We start from the raw sequence: 19,059 nt of genomic DNA on the forward strand, positions 1-19,059 counted from the left end.
TTTTTTTTTTTTTTTTTTTCCCGGTATGGACACTGATTTATGATCGCACTTCTCTCTTTACGTATTTAGAAAATTCAAAACCCAATTGTATTCCATATCTGGCATACATGTAGGACTCTAATTCACATCGTCTTTATCCTGCCCTTGTTTTCTCTTTGTCTAGTTTCTTCTTTGTTATCTTGTTTTACTACATGTACCTGAAAACCACCTGAAATCCTTGCTAGGTTGAGGTAAAGGATGGCCAGGAGTGTCTGCTCTGGAGTCAGAATGGCTGAGTTTTCATCGGGCCCCATCTCCTCCTGACCATATTATCTTGGGTGAGGCTTGGCTAGCTTTCTTCTCTTGAAAGTAGAAAGAATATAGTACTTACCTCATAGGATAGTAGGCAGAAGTAAACAAGAAAATGTATGAAAGTACTAAACACGGCGCCTAGTATATCATCTGTGTTCAGAAAGTTAATATTATCACCATAATATTAATAATGATGATGATGATGGAAAATAGATAGAAATGAATACCGTGGATCAGCACTAAAGAATGACACCCTGCTACTGCCACTCCACCAGCTCTCTCTCTGGCCTTCTTCACCTTGGCACACACAGGTCCACAAAAAGCATGTACACATGTATGCACAGGTCTATGTCTATGCAGTCCTCCATCCCGCTGGCGTGCACACACATTTACTGCAAAGGCTGTCAGGGTATGAGCAGCACTCATATTTGTGTTGGCCCTGGGAAACAGACTGCTGCTAGACGACAGAACCCAATCAGTATTAAACTCAACCACTCAGCTCCCCCGAAACTTCCCTTGCTGCCTTTGTTAGTGAATACATGTCTGTATTTTCCCCTCATTCATACATATGGTGGCCTTGGGCTCAGGTGTGCATATGGGTTTTAAATCTGCATTTTTTTAAATTGCAACATAATTGATTATACATATCTCTGGGATATAGTGTTGAATATCAATACCTGTGTGCAATCTGCTGACCCTTAGATTTCCAGACAGCAAGCTCCTCCCGCATGGTGCTCACTCTATGTTACTCAGAGGGAAGCCTCAAACTGAAGCTACTTATAAAAAAGCCAAGGAGACACTTCAGTTAGCCCTATGCCTCCATAGGGATTTTGGTTCTCTGACGGAAACAACTCCTTGGCAAACCAATCAGTTCCAATCTACATCCTTAGCTAAACTCCAGCCCAGCCAGGATCAAAGCTGATACAGAGGTGAGTGACGTATAATTATGAACACGAAGGCGCACTGGGTTGACAAAAGCAAAGGAGCATGGGTTTCATCTCACAATTCTCCTTGCTGCTTTGAACCCTCTGCTTCTCAGCAGGTCCAGGTTTTCTCCCTTTCAGCTCCCGGTGGCTTTTCTCCCTCCCTTGGCTGGGACGTTCAGAGGGCGCCTGTGTGAAAGAGGGGGCATGATCATGAAGACAAAGCTGCGAAGAGAACAGAGTCATGTTTGTACAATGCTGTGCGTGCTGGTTTTGGAAGACAAGCAGCAATTTCCTCTGAAAGCAGCCAAGGGGCTCTCTGAAGGTCTTTTTCGTGGTCTCCGTGGTTACCAGCAGATTTGTTTTTTTAATCCCCCTGCCACAGTTCCAGCAGTTCTGCCTCTTTTCATCGCTCTTGACTGCAGCTAGAGGAAGGAAGGAAATCATTTCCTTGGATCCTGCTCTCTAGTTACCAAGAGATGTGTTCTAACCTGTGGTGGATGTGCCACTCCAGCATACTCACAGCCAGGCAGCTTTGGGGACAGGAAGGGAGACAGCTGGCTTGGGGACCATTTTTCCCACCCATCATGGGCAGGCCAGCTCCAGGGCTGGGAGAATTCTCAGGACCAGCAAAACAGAAAAGTATACAAAAGTATGTTGCCCCCAGATGCTTCTAGCTAATCTCTCTCTCTGACTTACCAATTACCTAATGGCAATCAGGGAAGAATCAGAAAATCGTGGGTAGGGCTTTTTAAAATAATAATCATTATATAGAACTTCTTATGGCATGTAAGGGCTATTCTAAGTGCTTTGTACACATTGATTCATTTACAGTCTCAACAAATCCTTAGGGAGTATGTAATATGCTCTCTATTTTACAGGTAAAAAAAATGTAGGCACTGAGAGTTTCATAGCTTGCCCAAGGTCACTGGCTGGTTGGTACAGAGTGGGGATTCTAACAGAGGCAGCCTGGCCCCAGCCTCTGTGCTCTTACAATCACACACTGCCTGTCTGGGAATGATTCTACTGGGCACCCAGGCCTGCTGTCCTGGTACCAGAGATGAGGTGGGCCTTACACCACTGCCTTGGAGATCTGAGAGCAGGACGAAGTTGAACTGGTGCTAGTGGGGGCTGTGGAAGAAACACTCCTGGGCCAGCAAAATGGGAGCTCTGAGAAAACAAAACACAGAGGTCTGCAAGTTGTCTGCTAATTGAGATAGATGTGGGACAAATGTCTTGCAGATCACCTCTGTACTACAGAATAGCAAGGAGGCACCAGGCTGGAAACCAGACACCTGGTTCCTCAATCAGGCTGGATCAACAAGGCATTGCATGATGGCCTTGGCAATGTGGGCCTCGGGTTCTTTGCTCTTGTAAAATGAGAGAGAGAGAAAGAGAGAGATCTGTAAATTTGTGTCATCAGGCAACATAGATTGGCATGTATCAATCAGGGTCAGGACAAGGAAATCATGGGATATCAAAAGGAGGCAACTGAAGAAAGTCTAATTAAAATTAACCATCAAGAGATGATGATACAACTTCCCACCCTACCCCACCTCCCCCAAGAGAGCAGGAAAATGTTACCACCCTCTCCCCTAGGCCAACAGGGCCAAGGAAGGGAGCTGTTATCGGAACCTTCTGAGAGCTGTGGTGGGAGCTGCAGCTGTAGGAGAGAGGCCACCTGGGAGGAGCCGAGGCCTTTGGTGGAGAAATGAATCATTGCAAGGAANGCCCCAGCCTCTGTGCTCTTACAATCACACACTGCCTGTCTGGGAATGATTCTACTGGGCACCCAGGCCTGCTGTCCTGGTACCAGAGATGAGGTGGGCCTTACGCCACTGCCTTGGAGATCTGAGAGCAGGACGAAGTTGAACTGGTGCTAGTGGGGGCTGTGGAAGAAACACTCCTGGGCCAACAAAATGGGAGCTCTGAGAAAACAAAACACAGAGGTCTGCAAGTTGTCTGCTAATTGAGATAGATGTGGGACAAATGTCTTGCAGATCACCTCTATACTACAGAATAGCAAGGAGGCACCAGGCTGGAAACCAGACACCTGGTTCCTCAATCAGGCTGGATCAACAAGGCATTGCATGATGGCCATGGCAATGTGGGCCTCGGGTTCTTTGCTCTTGTAAAATGAGAGAGAGAGAAAGAGAGAGATCTGTAAATTTGTGTCATCAGGCAACATAGATTGGCATGTATCAATCAGGGTCAGGACAAGGAAATCATGGGATATCAAAAGGAGGCAACTGAAGAAAGTCTAATTAAAATTAACCATCAAGAGATGATGATACAACTTCCCACCCTACCCCACCTCCCCCAAGAGAGCAGGAAAATGTTACCACCCTCTCCCCTAGGCCAACAGGGCCAAGGAAGGGAGCTGTTATCGGAACCTTCTGAGAGCTGTGGTGGGAGCTGCAGCTGTAGGAGAGAGGCCACCTGGGAGGAGCCGAGGCCTTTGGTGGAGAAATGAATCATTGCAAGGAAGAGAGCTGGCTCCCTGCTCCTCCTGCCAGCTCTCCCACTGGCCATCCACAGTGGGAAGTCAAGGGCAAGAGAGCTTGGATGATACCATTCTTATAGGACAGCCTTAGAGCAGACACCGCAGAGAATGGACTTGAGAGGCAAAGAGAGAAATATCCACGTACGTGGCTCATCCCACAACCTGGGAGCCCACCCAGGACAGGACAAGAGAGCTTGCTCTCCCACCCCCATTCCAATCCAGCCAGAGCCCCACTCCCCTCAAAGTGGTCACTCTGCTCTGGAGCGGCTCCAGGAGACCCTGTCTTGCTACAGATGACCTCAGTCTGTTCAGGGTTAACCGAGGATAACCACGTTGGACCACAGCCAACTTCCTGCCTTCCCCTCCCACTCTCCCCCAGCTCTTCAGACAACAGGGGCCCTGAGATTAAACAATAGCCAATAATATGAGAGAAAGAAAGGAAAAAGGAAAGAGAGAATGAAGGACAGTCACCAGTTAAGCCCTGCCCCCATCCATAAAGCAGCCATAAGGGAAAATATATCCAGTGGTGAAATAATTACAAAGACAAAAAAAGTGTCAACCAAAATGGAATTATTTTTATAGCGTCTTCCTACCAGATAAAGGATGAGTCTAGAATTCAAAGAGCATAACAGATGTACGACTTGCAGTCACAGCTATCGGTCCTTGAAAGTCTGTGTGGCAGGCACTTTCTGCCTGTTGTGTCATTTGATCCTCAACACCACTGATGTCACACACATGAGGATACAGAAACTCAGAGAGGTCATGCAGCAGTGAGGCCAGAAGCAAATCTCAGCATTATCCTGGCTCCCCAGAAGACAGTGGTAAAAGCTGGATTTAAACCACAGGCTTCCTGGTTATTTCACCTCCACAGCAAACAACCAGAAGTCCATCCTTTGTGTTACTTGTACTACTAAGGCAATATGATGAATCCGTCTTTCTTTTCTTCTATTCTGATATATAAATATCAGTTTAATACTTAGGGCTTTAGATGTCATCTAAGCTGAGAGACAATAAAACTTTGATTGGGGAAGAGACTAAACAATTTCAAATAATTCTTCCAAAAAGAATTTCTGAATTTCCTTCATTGTCTGCCTGTACACTATTCTTGATGAGTATCCATTGATAAATTCATTCAGCACCTTTATCAAAAGTTTCCAAACCTGGCTACTTACAAAAATTTCCAATCTTGAACTGTAGAAGCTGGGCTTCTCCCCAGACCTACTGAGTTAGAAACCCCGAGTATAAAGTCCAGGTCTTTGTGGTTTGTGGTTTTGAAAAATCTCCCCTAAGATGGAGCCAGGGTTCAAACTTCTAGGGTTAAGTGTTCTAGAAATAACATTTACTGTGTTCCACACTTGCTGTAAATGCTTTATGCATTTATAGCATAACATTTACAGCATAACTAGATGCTGGATTAGATAATTAGATGAGGATTAGATGCATTCATCTAATTCTCATACTGACCTATAAAATGTATACTTTTTATTGTCTCCACCTCACAGACAAGGAAGCTTAGGCACAGGGAGGGTAAGTACTTGCCTGAGGTCACAGAACTAGTCAGTGGCAGAGCTCGGATGTGAGCCCAGGCAGTCTGACTCAAGAGTTTAGGCCCCTAACCATTATTGTCAACTGCCTCTCTCACAAATGGGGTGTTTACAGCATAACTAGATGCTGGATTAGATAATTAGATGAGGATTAGATGCATTCATCTAATCCTCATACTGACCTATAAAATGTATACTTTTTATTGTCTCCACCTCACAGACAAGGAAGCTTAGGCACAGGGAAGGTAAGTACTTGCCTGAGGTCATAGAACTAGTCAGTGGCTGAGCTCGGATGTGAGCCCAGGCAGTCTGACTCAAGAGTTTAGGCCCCTAACCATTATTGTCAACTGCCTCTCTCACAAATGGGGTGTTGACCTCAGTCAACCGAGTGTTGGACCCAGGTGGGGTAAGAGCTTAAACTTGAGAATCGGTAATAGTTGTTTCACACTGATTACTGTCATCTCATGCTTAGATATTTGTATGTTTTACAAACAATGAGCAAAATTGTAAATGCCAACCACCTCATGGTATAATTTATGCACGTAAAAGGCATGACACATGTACCTAGGAGTGTAACTGTTTGAAACACTCTACAAGTTATGTAAAATGAGTAAAGAATAAGCACTAGATGATTTTGGTTCTTAAAGTGCATGCGTGGGTGACACAGGCCTGGCAAATACAATGACCCTACAGATTCACTTTCTCTATTCCCCCCAGCCCCTGCAGGAGCACTAGGATGGAGAGAAGGGGGAGAAAAAGACAGAGATATTCCTTACCTCTGCTTGCTTCTTTTCCATGGATCTTTTTCCCAGATGCATAGAAAAGGCTTCATCTTCATTTGGAGGCCGTCAGCTGACTATATTTCTAATGCCATATTCTTATACCGATGCTAAGAGCACTGTGACTGTCTGTTCTCGTGTGCCCCTTCTGTTTTTCCTTGCAGGCTCCTAACAGTCCTGTTGCAACAGTCGGATCTCGGTGAGATTAATCACCAGGACAGTGAGGTGAGTCTGCCCTCTCAAGCAATAGGTGCCATTCTGCATGTGAGGGTGAAAGGAAGGGCTTTTCTGAACCATCGTGTTTCTCACAGAGGTGCAAGGAGGGACATGGAGCACATTTTGTGTTTCCACCCTGGAAGGCAAGCCTGTGTCCCCACTATTAATCCTCAGGCAGAAATGTATCCCTACCATGGTATGGGTAGCTTCTAATAGGGAAGGACTTCTTTACATTAAGTAAGCATTTACCATACAACTGAAACTTTGTAATTTCCCTCTGGGCATTGAGAAATAAATATTGCTCTCTCCTGTCTTCTTGAGTCCCAGAAAGTTAGACGGTGTTAACCTAGAAAAAAAATGTAGAGAAAAATATCTCCAAATATGTTGAGTTTATTTGGGAATAGAAAATAGGATTATAATCCAGAATGCATACCATAGCAAGCTCCAAGTGCATTCAGTGAGGGAAGGATTCCAGAAAGCTTTTATTGGCAAAAAAGGGAGAGGTTCATGTAAGCTGCTTGGAAACAGCATTTATTAGGTTTGGAGGCTCAAAGTCAGATTTGTCATCAGTTTATTGGTTAAGGTGCCATTACTGGGCAGTTTCTTCTCAGAGCATCTTATTTGAATTACTGTAGTTATAAAGAATGTCTAATGATGAACTTCATCACAGAAACATGTGCATAATGCAAAGCAGGAGATGTGTGAAGGATGTGAAAAACATGAAGGGATTTCTGGTGGGTTTTTAGGAAGTCCATGGAAACAGTTTTTATCTCAGACAAGCAAGCATATCTCTCCTCCATGCCCTTCCCAGCCCTATTTTGCCTGGGTCTGACAGAAAGTGATTTCATCAGCTTTCACACTGGCTCCAGATGAACTCTTTCTGAATGAAAGATGACAGAGAGACAGTACTTCCAGGCTGCTTGCTCCAGAGGCCACATTAGTAATCCCAATGATCACAACTGTTGTTTCCTTCGTGTTGCAAAGACAACATTGTAGAAGGATTTGAAAAGACAGTTCAACACTCATGAGCAAAGTTTTTGAGGGAGGGTGGATCAGACTTTAACCAGAGTTGCCCCAGAGTAACTTAGAGTCTTGTTACATCTACTTAACTCTTTTAAAAGGCAGTATTAATTTTCATTAGCCAGCCTGATTTCTTTAACAAGTGTCATAAAGCCAATTGAAATACCTGGCTTTTAATGGGTTTTTTTTTAATAAATATGTGCTTGGTTTAGCTGTGCTTCACTAACAATGTCTGATAATAGTAGGAAAGTCTGATAATATTAAAATGCATATATGCAAAGATGCCATATTACACTATTTCAAGGAAGCCAGCTGACCATAGACAAAGGGGTAGGGTTAAGTCCCCAAATAGCTTTCTCCTAGGATGACCCCCCACCTGTCTCGAGCCTTCTAAGTAAAAGCCTCCTCCTGACTGGCATTAATGACAACACCAAAAAGCCCCTGCTTTGCAGCCTGCATCTGAGGATAGACGCCACCCTGGCTTGGTGGTCACAAGCTGCTTCCACTCCCCATAGCTTCAGTGGTTTAAAGCAAAACTCCAGAGGAAAGAGGACTGCACTGTTTTAAACTTCTGCTTTAAAAATGAGAACCAGAGGTGAGAAAGCACACTCCAATCATTCTCTGCCCATGACGTAAAAGCAGGGGGCCTGAGTGGCTGCAGTTTATGTCAGCAGATTGTGAACATCTAGATTTTAGGCAAGTTGCCAACCACTTTCTCTACCTCCAACCTCTGCCCTCACTCACCAAACTGGGTCTTATTTAGAAAGGTGGCAAATTCAGACCTTCACACCCTAAAGCTAAATTCTACATATAGATCCCAACTCTGTCCACCCCTCTGCTGAACTAATGTCCTCCAGCAAAGCCATAGTTCCCTGCTTTTCCCCACCCAGGGAGGGGTCTGGCTGGTGGTGACAATGAAGGTAGACACAGATCTTTCTAAGAGTGGTCATTGTAACACCTTGCAGATAATATGTGGTAAATATTAGAAAAGTCCCTGGTTCCTCCTCATGCAATGTGGCCTCTGTGAAAAGGATCCTCTTGCTGTTACTCCAGCATTCAAAACCATTTGGTTTTAAGCTCAAACAGCAGGCCCAGTAGAGCAGGAGCCTCAAAAGGAACAGTTCCAATGCAGTGTCTCAGCTTCCTCTTCAGCCCATGTCACAGCATGTCTGAAATCCATCTGAAACCAACTGCTAATGTTTGCCTGTGCTTATCATACTATGTTTTTCTAATACATAAATATATGTATTTCTAAATATATTATAAATACATATGTGTATATATATATATATATATATATATATAGTGGAGCACACATATATATATATGTGTATATATATATATATATATATATATATATATATAGTCATTGCTAGTGTAAGCCAATTAGGATAAATTTGCAAGGGCTAGAAGCTCTTCTATTGAGATAAAAGAACAGTTCTGAAATGGAAAGAACACAGCCCAGGATTTCTTTTTCATTCATTACTTTGTTGGAGTTCCTGTATTTGACTTCTCAACGTTTTGAGCAGGCAATCTCCTGCTCTCCCCTTCTCTCAATCATTTTTCAATAAGGTCCAATCATGATTTAGCCTCCATTGTATAGGGGGTAACAGTTAAAACACACACACACACCCTACATCTGCTAACTACCAGGAAGCAAAAACAGCAAAGTCAAATGCAATATGGGAAAGGTTAAATTAGTGCTGGTAAAAAAGCATTATGGATTCCTAATGACAAGAGGAAAGAGCAAGATACATCCCAACATAGTTTAACGAAATTATTTTCCAGGAATAACTAAAGAAGTCCCTAGGTTATCACGATAATGGTTAAAGATTAGTAGAATTAGTAGAAACCTGGCTTCATTAACAGATATATTAGGTGGAGAACTGAAACTAAAGAATGGAGAGATGGAGGAAGAAATCATTTTATGAAGCCGTTCTGTAACTGCTCAAGCAGAACAAAACATGACACTATTTTTTATCAGGGAGGCTAATATCACTTTAAAGGCTGTCTTGATCTGAGCTCGGTGACTTTAAACAACTGTTTTGTATTACTAGTTTTTACTTATATAAGTAATACATAAACACATTTGCTTTTAAAAAATTTTTAAATTACAAGTAATTCTAGAAAATCCTTGATTACTTCCACCCCACCACCTTTGCCCCCAGGTAATCGCTGTTTAACACGTGTCCATCCCAACCTTTTACACATATTCGTAGAAACTAAGGAGTATTACAAAAAAGTTATCACACTCTCTGTTGTTCTGCAACTTTGTTTTTTCAACCCAAGAATATGTCTTAGAACTCTATCCATGCTGACAAATATAGATCTGGCTCACTCCTTTTAATGGCTTCATGGTGCTCCATGCTATGAAAATAGCTCTGTTTATTTAGCCATTACCCTATGAGTGATTTTAAGTTGTCTCCAATTTTTCACCACCATAAACACTAATCTAAAGAATGTTCTTGTACAAGCCTCCTTGAGTACTTTATACAAGCATTTCTCTAGAATAATTGTTGGGTAGTATAGCGTGTACATTTTTATTTTTAATACACACTGCCGACTTGTTCCTCAAAATAGCTGTATTGATTTATAGGTCCACCAGTAGTGTAATTAGTGTTGTTTTCCAGTTGTTGCTGGATTTTCTTGTTGTTTATTTGCATTTCCCTGATTAATGAGATTTCATAGGTATAATGGTCTTTTTATATCTTCTTTTGTGCTTGCCTGTTTACTTCCTTCGTCCACTGATCTATTAGGTTACTTGTCATTTTCTTACTGATTCATAGGAGTTTATTTTATCCTTTGTCAGTGGTTAGATTGTAAATATATTTTCATGGTCTGTTGCTTATTTTAGAACTGTTAGTAGTGTCTTTTCTTGTATAGAAATTTTAATGTATGATATAATCAAAATGATCATTCTTGTGTGTTACAGCTTTTGCTTTTGGTGTCTTTTTAAAGAAGGTCATGGGCTGACCGGTTAGTCGGTTAAAGTGCAGTGTTGTAACAACAAGGTCAAAGGTTTGGATCCCCATACAGGGCAGATGCGTGTGTGTTACAGCTTTTGCTTTTGGTGTCTTTTTAAAGAAGGTCATGGGCTGACCGGTTAGTTGGTTAAAGTGCAGTGTTGTAACAACAAGGTCAAAGGTTTGGATCCCCATACAGGGCAGATGCGAAAAAAAAAAAATTAAAAATTAAGGAAAGACTCACCTACCCCTAAGAAGTTAACTACATTATGCTAAATTTTCTTTTAGTTTTTTACAAGATTGTTTTTTAACATGTGATTTTATTTCTGAACTCTTTGTTCTGTTCCAATGATCTGTTTGTTTTTCCAGTTTCATTAACCACACTGCTTAATTATAAAGTGACTTAGAAACTATCCACACTGCAGAGTTTAATACTGTGGGAAAGGCAAGATGGGTCAGTTTGTCCTTTGTGCTTTTGCTCTTCACATGAGGACGTCAGGGGAATTATTGACACAGAGAGAGGCTTCTCTGTTGCAGCTACAGGGAATTAACAAATCACTAAATAAATGTAATCTAACCTCTTCTGCTCTCATTTTAGCTTTGAGAGGAAGAGCATCCCATCAAGAGGGGCTATGAGCCATTCACATCTGGGTTAGAACTTTGAATGCATTTATCCAGAGAAGCACAGTTGTGCCTAGTATTTAGGATGTATTGTTGGTCCTATATTAAATGCATGTTCTTATATAAATAGATTTTTGTGAGCAGCCAGACAATCCAAACTTCAATTATAATAGCACTCTGAGAAAATAAATCCAAGTTGCAAAAACAGATGTAAACTTTTGGATGTAACTCTTAGCACCAATTCCACTTACCACATTCCTAAGATATAACCACAAGTGGATATTTTGCACTATAAAGGCAAAATCAGAAGAAACAGCTCCTGACTCTAGAAATTTCTTAACTTTACAGTTAGAAAATTGTAAAATAATAAAGCAAATTTTTTAAAATGCACCAAAATTTTTATCCTAAAACTGAATACCTTTAAAAAATTGAGTAGGATCACTAATACACAGGAGCCTTCACCTTCCTCTCCCACCAGTAATCCCATAAATTTCTAGAGACAGACCATGTCTTTTTCATTCTTTGTATCTCTAGAATCTGGCTCAATAACTTGCACATAGTGAGGGTCAAAAAGTTTATGTGTGTGTGTGTGTATAAAGAGAGAGAGAGAAAGAGAGTTAAATTCAAGAAAAAGTCATGTTATTTTATTTTATGGCCCTTTCTCCTTTTGTTTTGTTGACCCAACTCAATTATTTATTTTATTTACCAGATTAGATTCCAGGTGACTTTTAGTTATTTTCAAAATCTACTCTTAAAATATCATTTAGAATTTAAGATCTTCAAAAAATATACTGTAGACTCTAGACATGGACATCTTTCATGTGCTAGTAAAGCCTAGGACCCCTTCTCAGAAAAATATCTGAAATTACATAAAATATATAGGATTACAATATAAATCAATTATATTAAAATGCGGTTATTAAAATATTTTAAAGAACAAACTTGTAGTAGTAATATATAAGCTTTTTTATTAATGCATCAAATAAGACTTGGTGGTGGGACCAATAACTACAGCAATTTTGAAGTAATGATGCATATAAATAATATTTTGAGATATCTGCAATGACCATTGTGATGGAAAAGTACCTGTAATTTATACTGGTGGCAAAGTCACAGATACTATTAATGCTACTGTTGTGGGTTATCTCTATTCATGATGGAAGAAGATGGTAAATCTCAGAAGTTAGTGAAAATGGGCTGGCTCAATGGTAGTGGATTATCAGAACTTACTGAAATTAGTGTCACTAAAGTTGGTATACAACCTCTCACTTCTAAATTTGACTGGATAAAAAAAAAAGTTAGTGAAAATAAAGGTATAATTTATTTATCTGATGCAAGCTCACATAAATCCTGATTTCTATCCAGGGATAGAACCCCTGCTCTAGTGGTAATTCCAAAAAAGATCTTCCAAAAACATTTTGAGCAATGAGTAGAGTAATTGTATAGACTCCCAAGGTAATCTACTTAGGACAGGAAGATAGTTATTTTAGTCATTCAACAAATATTTGTTGAGTACCTACCATGTCTCACGTAGGCTTCATCCCTGATGTAATAGAGTTCACAATTTAGTGCAGAAGAATGCAGGTGTTTTGTTTTGTTGAAAAAGAAATATACTGACTTAGGCCTCTATTCTAAAGACTTTATTTTATAAGTGTTCTTGTTAGAATTTTCTCCTATATGTCCATGACCTAAATTCATTTTATTGTTTTTCTTGCATTCGTGTCTTATTTAAATTATGAAAATCTCCATTCTAAAAACTTTTTTATGTCAGATACATTATTTTTATAATTATTATAGAGAGAAACTGAGACTTGTTAAAGAATGCCATTGTTATTAGCCATTTCTAGTTTCCTAACATCCAACCTCAGATTATTTTTGGTCTCCAGTTATAATCTTTGGCTACTGTGATGTTCATTGTTTATCTATCCAGATGAGGAAATTCCAAAACAAAGACAATGATTTAATTTACTAATCTTTCAGATCTATAACTCTAAGTTTTTTTCCAAATAAAATGAAGGGAAAAGCTTTCATTACTATAATTATAACACCATGTAATTTTTAAAACTTTAACTTTTGTAGGGGGGGTCGTACAAGGATACTTCAAGATGCTCATGGAAAAATGGAATTAAAAGATAATACAAAGCTTTCCATGAACTTTTTGAAGACCCCTCATATGTGGCTGGGGGATCAATCATATATGAATTTTTTTTAAATGTCAGCCAGAACCAAGCTGGACCTCTGTGAAATTCTAGATCCTTCTCTGCCACCTTCTATATGGTAATTCTTTCCCCCAGTGCAGCAAGATGAGGCACACACGAAACACCCAGCCACATCAGCATTTCTCTCTGTGTGCCTTTCAGTGTCAGCTAGAGCTGGTCTAAAAGTGCAGTTCTGAAATGTAACACCTGCTAAGCACTAAATCAGATTTCTGGTTCAGAAAACACAAAAGTTATAGTTGTTTGGGGGAAAAAAAAAGTTCTGAGAAGCTGATAGGACCAGTAAGCCCTTAACTGAAATTGCGGTGGCACATGCTCAAGTCACATAATTACTCATCTGCAGAAGAGCGCTGTTGCAGAGCCATCCTACTATGCACCCAACAGTGAGAACTTACGTTTAGTCTCATCAGCAATCTAAAAATGGTTCCTAAGTCTACTAAAACAACATTTCCCTTCAAAACATTCTGGAGAGTTTATATTCTTAACTGAATGAGAGTAACTCTTTACCTCTTTAAGCCAATACTTTTTGTTTTTCAAAAGAATGGAATTCTACTGCCACCAGGGCCATCTGGGTGTTTGTTGCAACATGTCTGCAAGTGACTCCTAGATTTTCAGCTCCTTGATGCTTTGAAGGGCCAGTTGAGTCCTCAGTGAAGCTCCATGGAGCAACTGGTAGTAAAGGTCTCCACCGTTTGGACACAGGTGGCTGTCTGGCATCCAGCAGACTCTGATTTTATACTTCTCATGAATCCCAGGAATTGTTGATGACCTGTAATTTACTAATTAATTCTTCCAGTAAACATTTCTTGAACACCTACTGTGTGCTCCATGCAGTGGGCATACCACAGTGAATATGCCACAGACTCTGCCTTTGTGTGTGTCACAGCTTAACTGTGATTTCTGTACTGCCCAGTGCAGACACCAATGACAAAGCCTAAAGTCTGGCCCTTAAATGGTCACCAGAATCTTAACATAATGCAACTACAATGCCTGTAGCTCAACAAAAGCTGAAAGGAGAAGGCAGTTGTAGAAAAACGTTCCTAAACAAAGAATGTTGTGCAATACCAACTGCTGCCCTTGAGCTGATTTTGAAAGTTTTGTTTTTCATATTATTAACTCTAAGAGGACTTATTTATATTTCTCATTAGCCCAACTGGGGGAAAAAAAAGCAGCAGAAAATTTTTCTTGACTTCACTGAATGTTCACAATCTATTTATGTTGTAAGATTATTTAGAGAATTAATGAAGTAATTCAAGTCTTGATTTGGGGCCATTCAAAGGATTGCCAGTTATTTCTAAAGGTGCTCCCAAATTCTGGGGTCAGGGTGGAGTGACGAGAATGAATATAAATATATATTTCAATATCTTACAAAAATAAATATTTGCCAGCTGTGCTTTTAGGAAGTGACCAGAAACAATGCCAAATGAAACATAATAAATAATACAGGGTGGCAACCCTGACACTAGTGAGAACAACTGTTCTAGAAAGTGAGGACACCTTGAATTCAGCAAAAATCATGAAGAAGAGCATTTTCCAGCATCTGATCTCATTCCCAAAATGAAAGTCGACCAGTATGATATGTGGAAAGAACATTTTTCTCCAGTGAGAGAAACCTGGACTTGAATCCCAGCGCTAACATGTACTCCGTCGATGGCCTTAAGCAAGCTATTTAACCTGCCTGCGTTTTAGTTTCCTCACCTGTAAAATGAGCCTAAAAATATCTCTCGGTCAGGATTGTGGTAAAGATTCAATGAGATAACATGTATAGAGCTTGCTCATAGCACCAAGTGGGTGCATGAAAATGGTAGTGTTCCCCCCGCCCCACTCCTTTACCCAAACATGCAAGAGTTGGGTTGTGAGGGGGTTTTGTTGCTGTCGTTTTAAGAGAATAACTCCTGAAGCCTAGCAACTGTGTTCAGAAGACAAGAAGTAACACTGCCTAACCAGAGTTCGATTGGCAACCACATTTTCACATTGAATTCTCACATTACTAGATCTTATCTCTGCATATAGTCATTGCCGTCTACCTCCCCTTTGACAGTGGCACAAAGGCCAAGATCATTTGAAGTACTCATCAAAAATTCCAACAAATTTCAACTGATGAGTTGGTAACAATGATTATATGAGACCAGTTCATTTTTTATAAAGAGGTCATGTTCTGCCTTTCCTTCTTGTGTGTATGATTTTAAAAAGCAAAGCCAAATTTTAGAAAAGCAAGAAATTTAATTAAGAACAGTGAGAAGTCATTTACTCATTTATTAAGTATTTACTTAGTATCTACAATATGCCTGGCACTGTTTGAGCCTCTCGGGATTCAGACAGGCAGATAAGGGCCCTGCCCTCGTGAAGTTTACACTCCAGTGACTTGAAAGTTGAATCACTGTCTTTTTTTTTTTTTTTTTTTTTTTGGTAAACATTTGTTTTTATTTTGTATAAACTAAAATATAAAATGAATTATTTCTGATGACAGAGGGACAAAATGTAAATATGGTGTCCCCTACTATTGCATATTCTGGATCTGAAGTTCCAGCTTCTAAAATGTATGTTTGGCTCAAAATGCTATAAGTACCCTCCATATTACTGATTTATACTTAAAATTTTTTTTTCTGAAGATTCTACAGCAGTCCTTGTTATCTGAAGATAATTAGAACCAGAAAAAGGCCATTTAAAGTGAATCTATTTAAATGGGAACCAAAATTTCATAAGATAATTAAAAAATGCTTGGGGACTTTATCTTGAAAAAATAAACTGAAAATAGGTTTATTTTAGCATATAGTTAGCAAAATTTAAGTGATCATTGTGACCATGGCTAGGTCTTAGAATAAGCAGTGCAAAAATCAAGTGTTGATTGTTTTGAGGGGAATAAATTTTGGGGGCAAAATTAAATGTGAATCAGTGTCTTTAGCCCTGAGTACTGTTGGCACCTCCACATGAAGCCAATGACTCTGAAGCAAATGGGACTCAGGACTAGGAAAGGAATAATCCATGCATAATAAAAAGAATCTGATTCCCTTGTGTTCAGATTTCTAATCTCAGTGGGCCCAATTAAAAATGAAAAGTGCCCATTGAAGTGCATTGAGCTATTCTGAATTCCAGGTAAATATTCACCGATGAGAATAAGAACAAGTCCCTTTGCTTTAGACCAGCATTCTTTTCCATATGGAACCAATTTCCATATAAAACTAATAGCCTCAAGATTATTTCGGAAGCTCACTGTTACAGACACTTGAAACTTGCAACTTGAAAGCAGACCATAATTTAAGGATTTAAAAATATGGAACTGGTTGAGGGGAGTTAACATTCTAATCCCAGTGCCCCACAAACCTCAAACCCTAGATTCAGTTCCGTGCTCACTCACAGACTTGGGAACTTCTCTAGAGCTCAGCTTCCTCTTCCATAAAATGAGAAGGACAATCACACCTGGCAGAGTTGGCCAACTGCTACAGCAAACAACTCAAACTCTCAGTGGCCTGACACAATAAAAGCTTATGTCTTGCTCACATCATAGTCCAGTGCTGGTTGGCGGAGTGGCTAGGTTCTCCCTTATTAATCAGGGACCCAGGCTTTTCCATCACATGGTCCCAGCACCTCCTAGAGCTTTGTCTTCCTCTGCACTCAGTTGTCAAATGATGGAAGAGAGTATGGGGGGAACATGGGTTTTGTTTTCTATGCCAGGCCCAGAGGGGGTTTCCATCCCTCTCCACATTCCCACAGTCAGGACTCAGTCACGCGGCTGCTCCTATCTGCAGAAAGGCTGGCTGATGACCATGTGCACTGGAGGAAGAGGAAACAGAGTTGGGTGAACACATAGTAGACTTCACCACAATATACTTATTCCAGAAGCTTGTTTGGAGGATTAAGTGAGACAATATATATAAGAACTCACAGAGGTCTCTGGATCAATAAGTATTAGCTATGGGCTGTTACTACTGCACTCCTGTCTAGTCTGAGGCCCATCTCCTCCATTCAGCTCACCCCGGATGAAGCAGAGAAGGCCACAGTGGTGTTTCTTATCTTTATGTTATCTGCAGAGATGACTATAAAAAGAGAAGTTTCAAGGCTGCCCACACCTTTTGTGCCTTTTACCAGGCATCTTAATTTCAATTCATTTTAGATACATTTCATGTAATTGAAATGAATGGGCAAGAAGAGCCCATCTCTTCATAGCATACTCCCCAAATAATACTGGTTCTTTGGGACTACCATTTCTCAGTATAAGTTTGTTTACTGTTAAATTATACTTAAACTATATGACTACAAACTATATGACTTAAACTCTGAAAGAAGCTGGCATTCACCAGATGACTCATCCAGCTCTGTTCTCTAATCTATACAGAGTGATTTCTTCTAAACGGTGTAAATCTTATTATACCAACCCCTGCTCAAAATCTTTCACTGTCTTTATTAGTCCGTTTCTGTTGCTTATAACAAAATACTTGGAACTGGGTAATTTATAAGAAAATGAAATTTATTGCATACAGTTTCAGAAGCTGGAAAGTCCAAAGTCTAGGGAACACATCTAGTAAAGTCCTTGGCGCTGGTGTCAGTGACCCAGGGGACTCACATGTCAGAAATGGTGAAGAAGAGAGAAACTAACCTCCTCATTTACTCTCTTTTTATCTATTTTATTTATTTATTTTTGAGATTGCTAAATTATATACAAAACCTTAATTTTGTATTCTTATAGGACAATACAACCATAACTATTGGAGTTATCTTTTCTTTCTTCTTTTTTTTTTTTTTTTTTAATTTTTATTGAATCAAAATTGATTATACATATTTTGGGGATTCAACATTGAGATATGTTGATCAAATTAATATTACTAGCATATATATTGTTACAAATCATACTTACTCTTTATGCCCCTTGTCCAGTCTCACCCCACCCTCCCCCGTCCCCCTCTAATTACTCTAGATTTCTTCTCTCCTTCTGAAAGAATAATGGTTACTCTGTTTATTTGTTGCCTAGATGATCTGTCCAAGGCTGAGAGGTGTAATCAGGTCCCCCAATATTATCATAGAGCAGATGCTTCTTCTGTCACTCTGGAATGGGCTTTGTGAAGAGAGACATCCTCTTCTTTATCTGTTGATGACTCTCTTTCTGTCAATGCACTCCAGTGGTTGGCAGACATCTGCATGGTGGTTGTGGCATCTAGCTGCTTTAGCGGCAGCCATGGTTATTGTGGTGTCTGTGGTGGGCCACCCACATGGAAGAGATGTTTTTGGCATGCTCCTTGGCACTGGCAGTGTGCCTGGTTGTGGGAGGGGGGTCTGGTCCCCGGCTCCATAGCTCGGGTCCCAGGGCAGGCCCCGAGGTGCTGGCACAGTGTGCCTGTTTGAGGGGAGGGGGATCTGGTCCCCTTCTCCATCCCTTGGGTCCCCGGGTGGGTCCCAAGGCACTGGCACAGAGTGCCTGGTTGTGGGAGGGGGCATCAGTCCCCATCTTCAGGCCTCACATCCCTGGGCAGACCCAAGGGACTAGCTTTGCGTCTGAGCCAGAACTAATTTTTTGTCCTTTGCTTACTTCTAAAGTGGGGGAACTTCCTGTGGAAACCAGTACTTGAGCTGTGTGGTTTAGCTAAATTGCTGCTTTGCTGCTGCTTCCCTAGGAAAGGCTTTTTGTGCAGCTCAGGGTTTAATGGTTGACTTTACAGATACTTCCAGCTCTCCAGAGACTCAGTACACCTGCATTGTATAGTAACTCTGATCTGGGCCTGAGTCTTTTCATCAAACTGCACCCCATGCAATTCTATATCCCTGAACAGTCCTCTCTGAGTGGTCCTACGCTGATAGGGGTGCAGATCAGCTGTCCTTGCTGTGCCCCAGTATTCCCCCGGTTGGCCCATCTCCCCCACCGCCCATGCTGCAAACACTTCCCATGGGACGGGCTGTGCACCAGTCCCTTGTGATGACTCACCAGCCTCTGAGTGGCTCCATTTTTTCAGTTGTTGTGGTTCCTTGCTCCTGTGTGGGAACCCTATTA

The 19,059-nt window shown here is 40.7% G+C and overlaps 1 protein-coding gene across 1 annotated transcript in view; it reads left to right on the forward strand.

The window, feature by feature from the left end:
• Nucleotides 1–19,059, forward strand: part of ANKRD55 (ankyrin repeat domain 55) — a 115,821-nt gene that overhangs the window by 52,161 nt on the left and 44,601 nt on the right. Inside the window, exon 5 of the mRNA XM_008570037.1 lies at nt 6,205–6,265. Coding sequence (XP_008568259.1) covers nt 6,205–6,265 — 61 coding nt within the window. The remainder of the gene's footprint in view (nt 1–6,204; nt 6,266–19,059) is intronic.

Source organism: Galeopterus variegatus, unplaced genomic scaffold (assembly GCF_000696425.1).
Source record: "Galeopterus variegatus unplaced genomic scaffold, G_variegatus-3.0.2 Scaffold562, whole genome shotgun sequence".
Taxonomy (NCBI): Eukaryota; Metazoa; Chordata; class Mammalia; order Dermoptera; family Cynocephalidae; genus Galeopterus; species Galeopterus variegatus.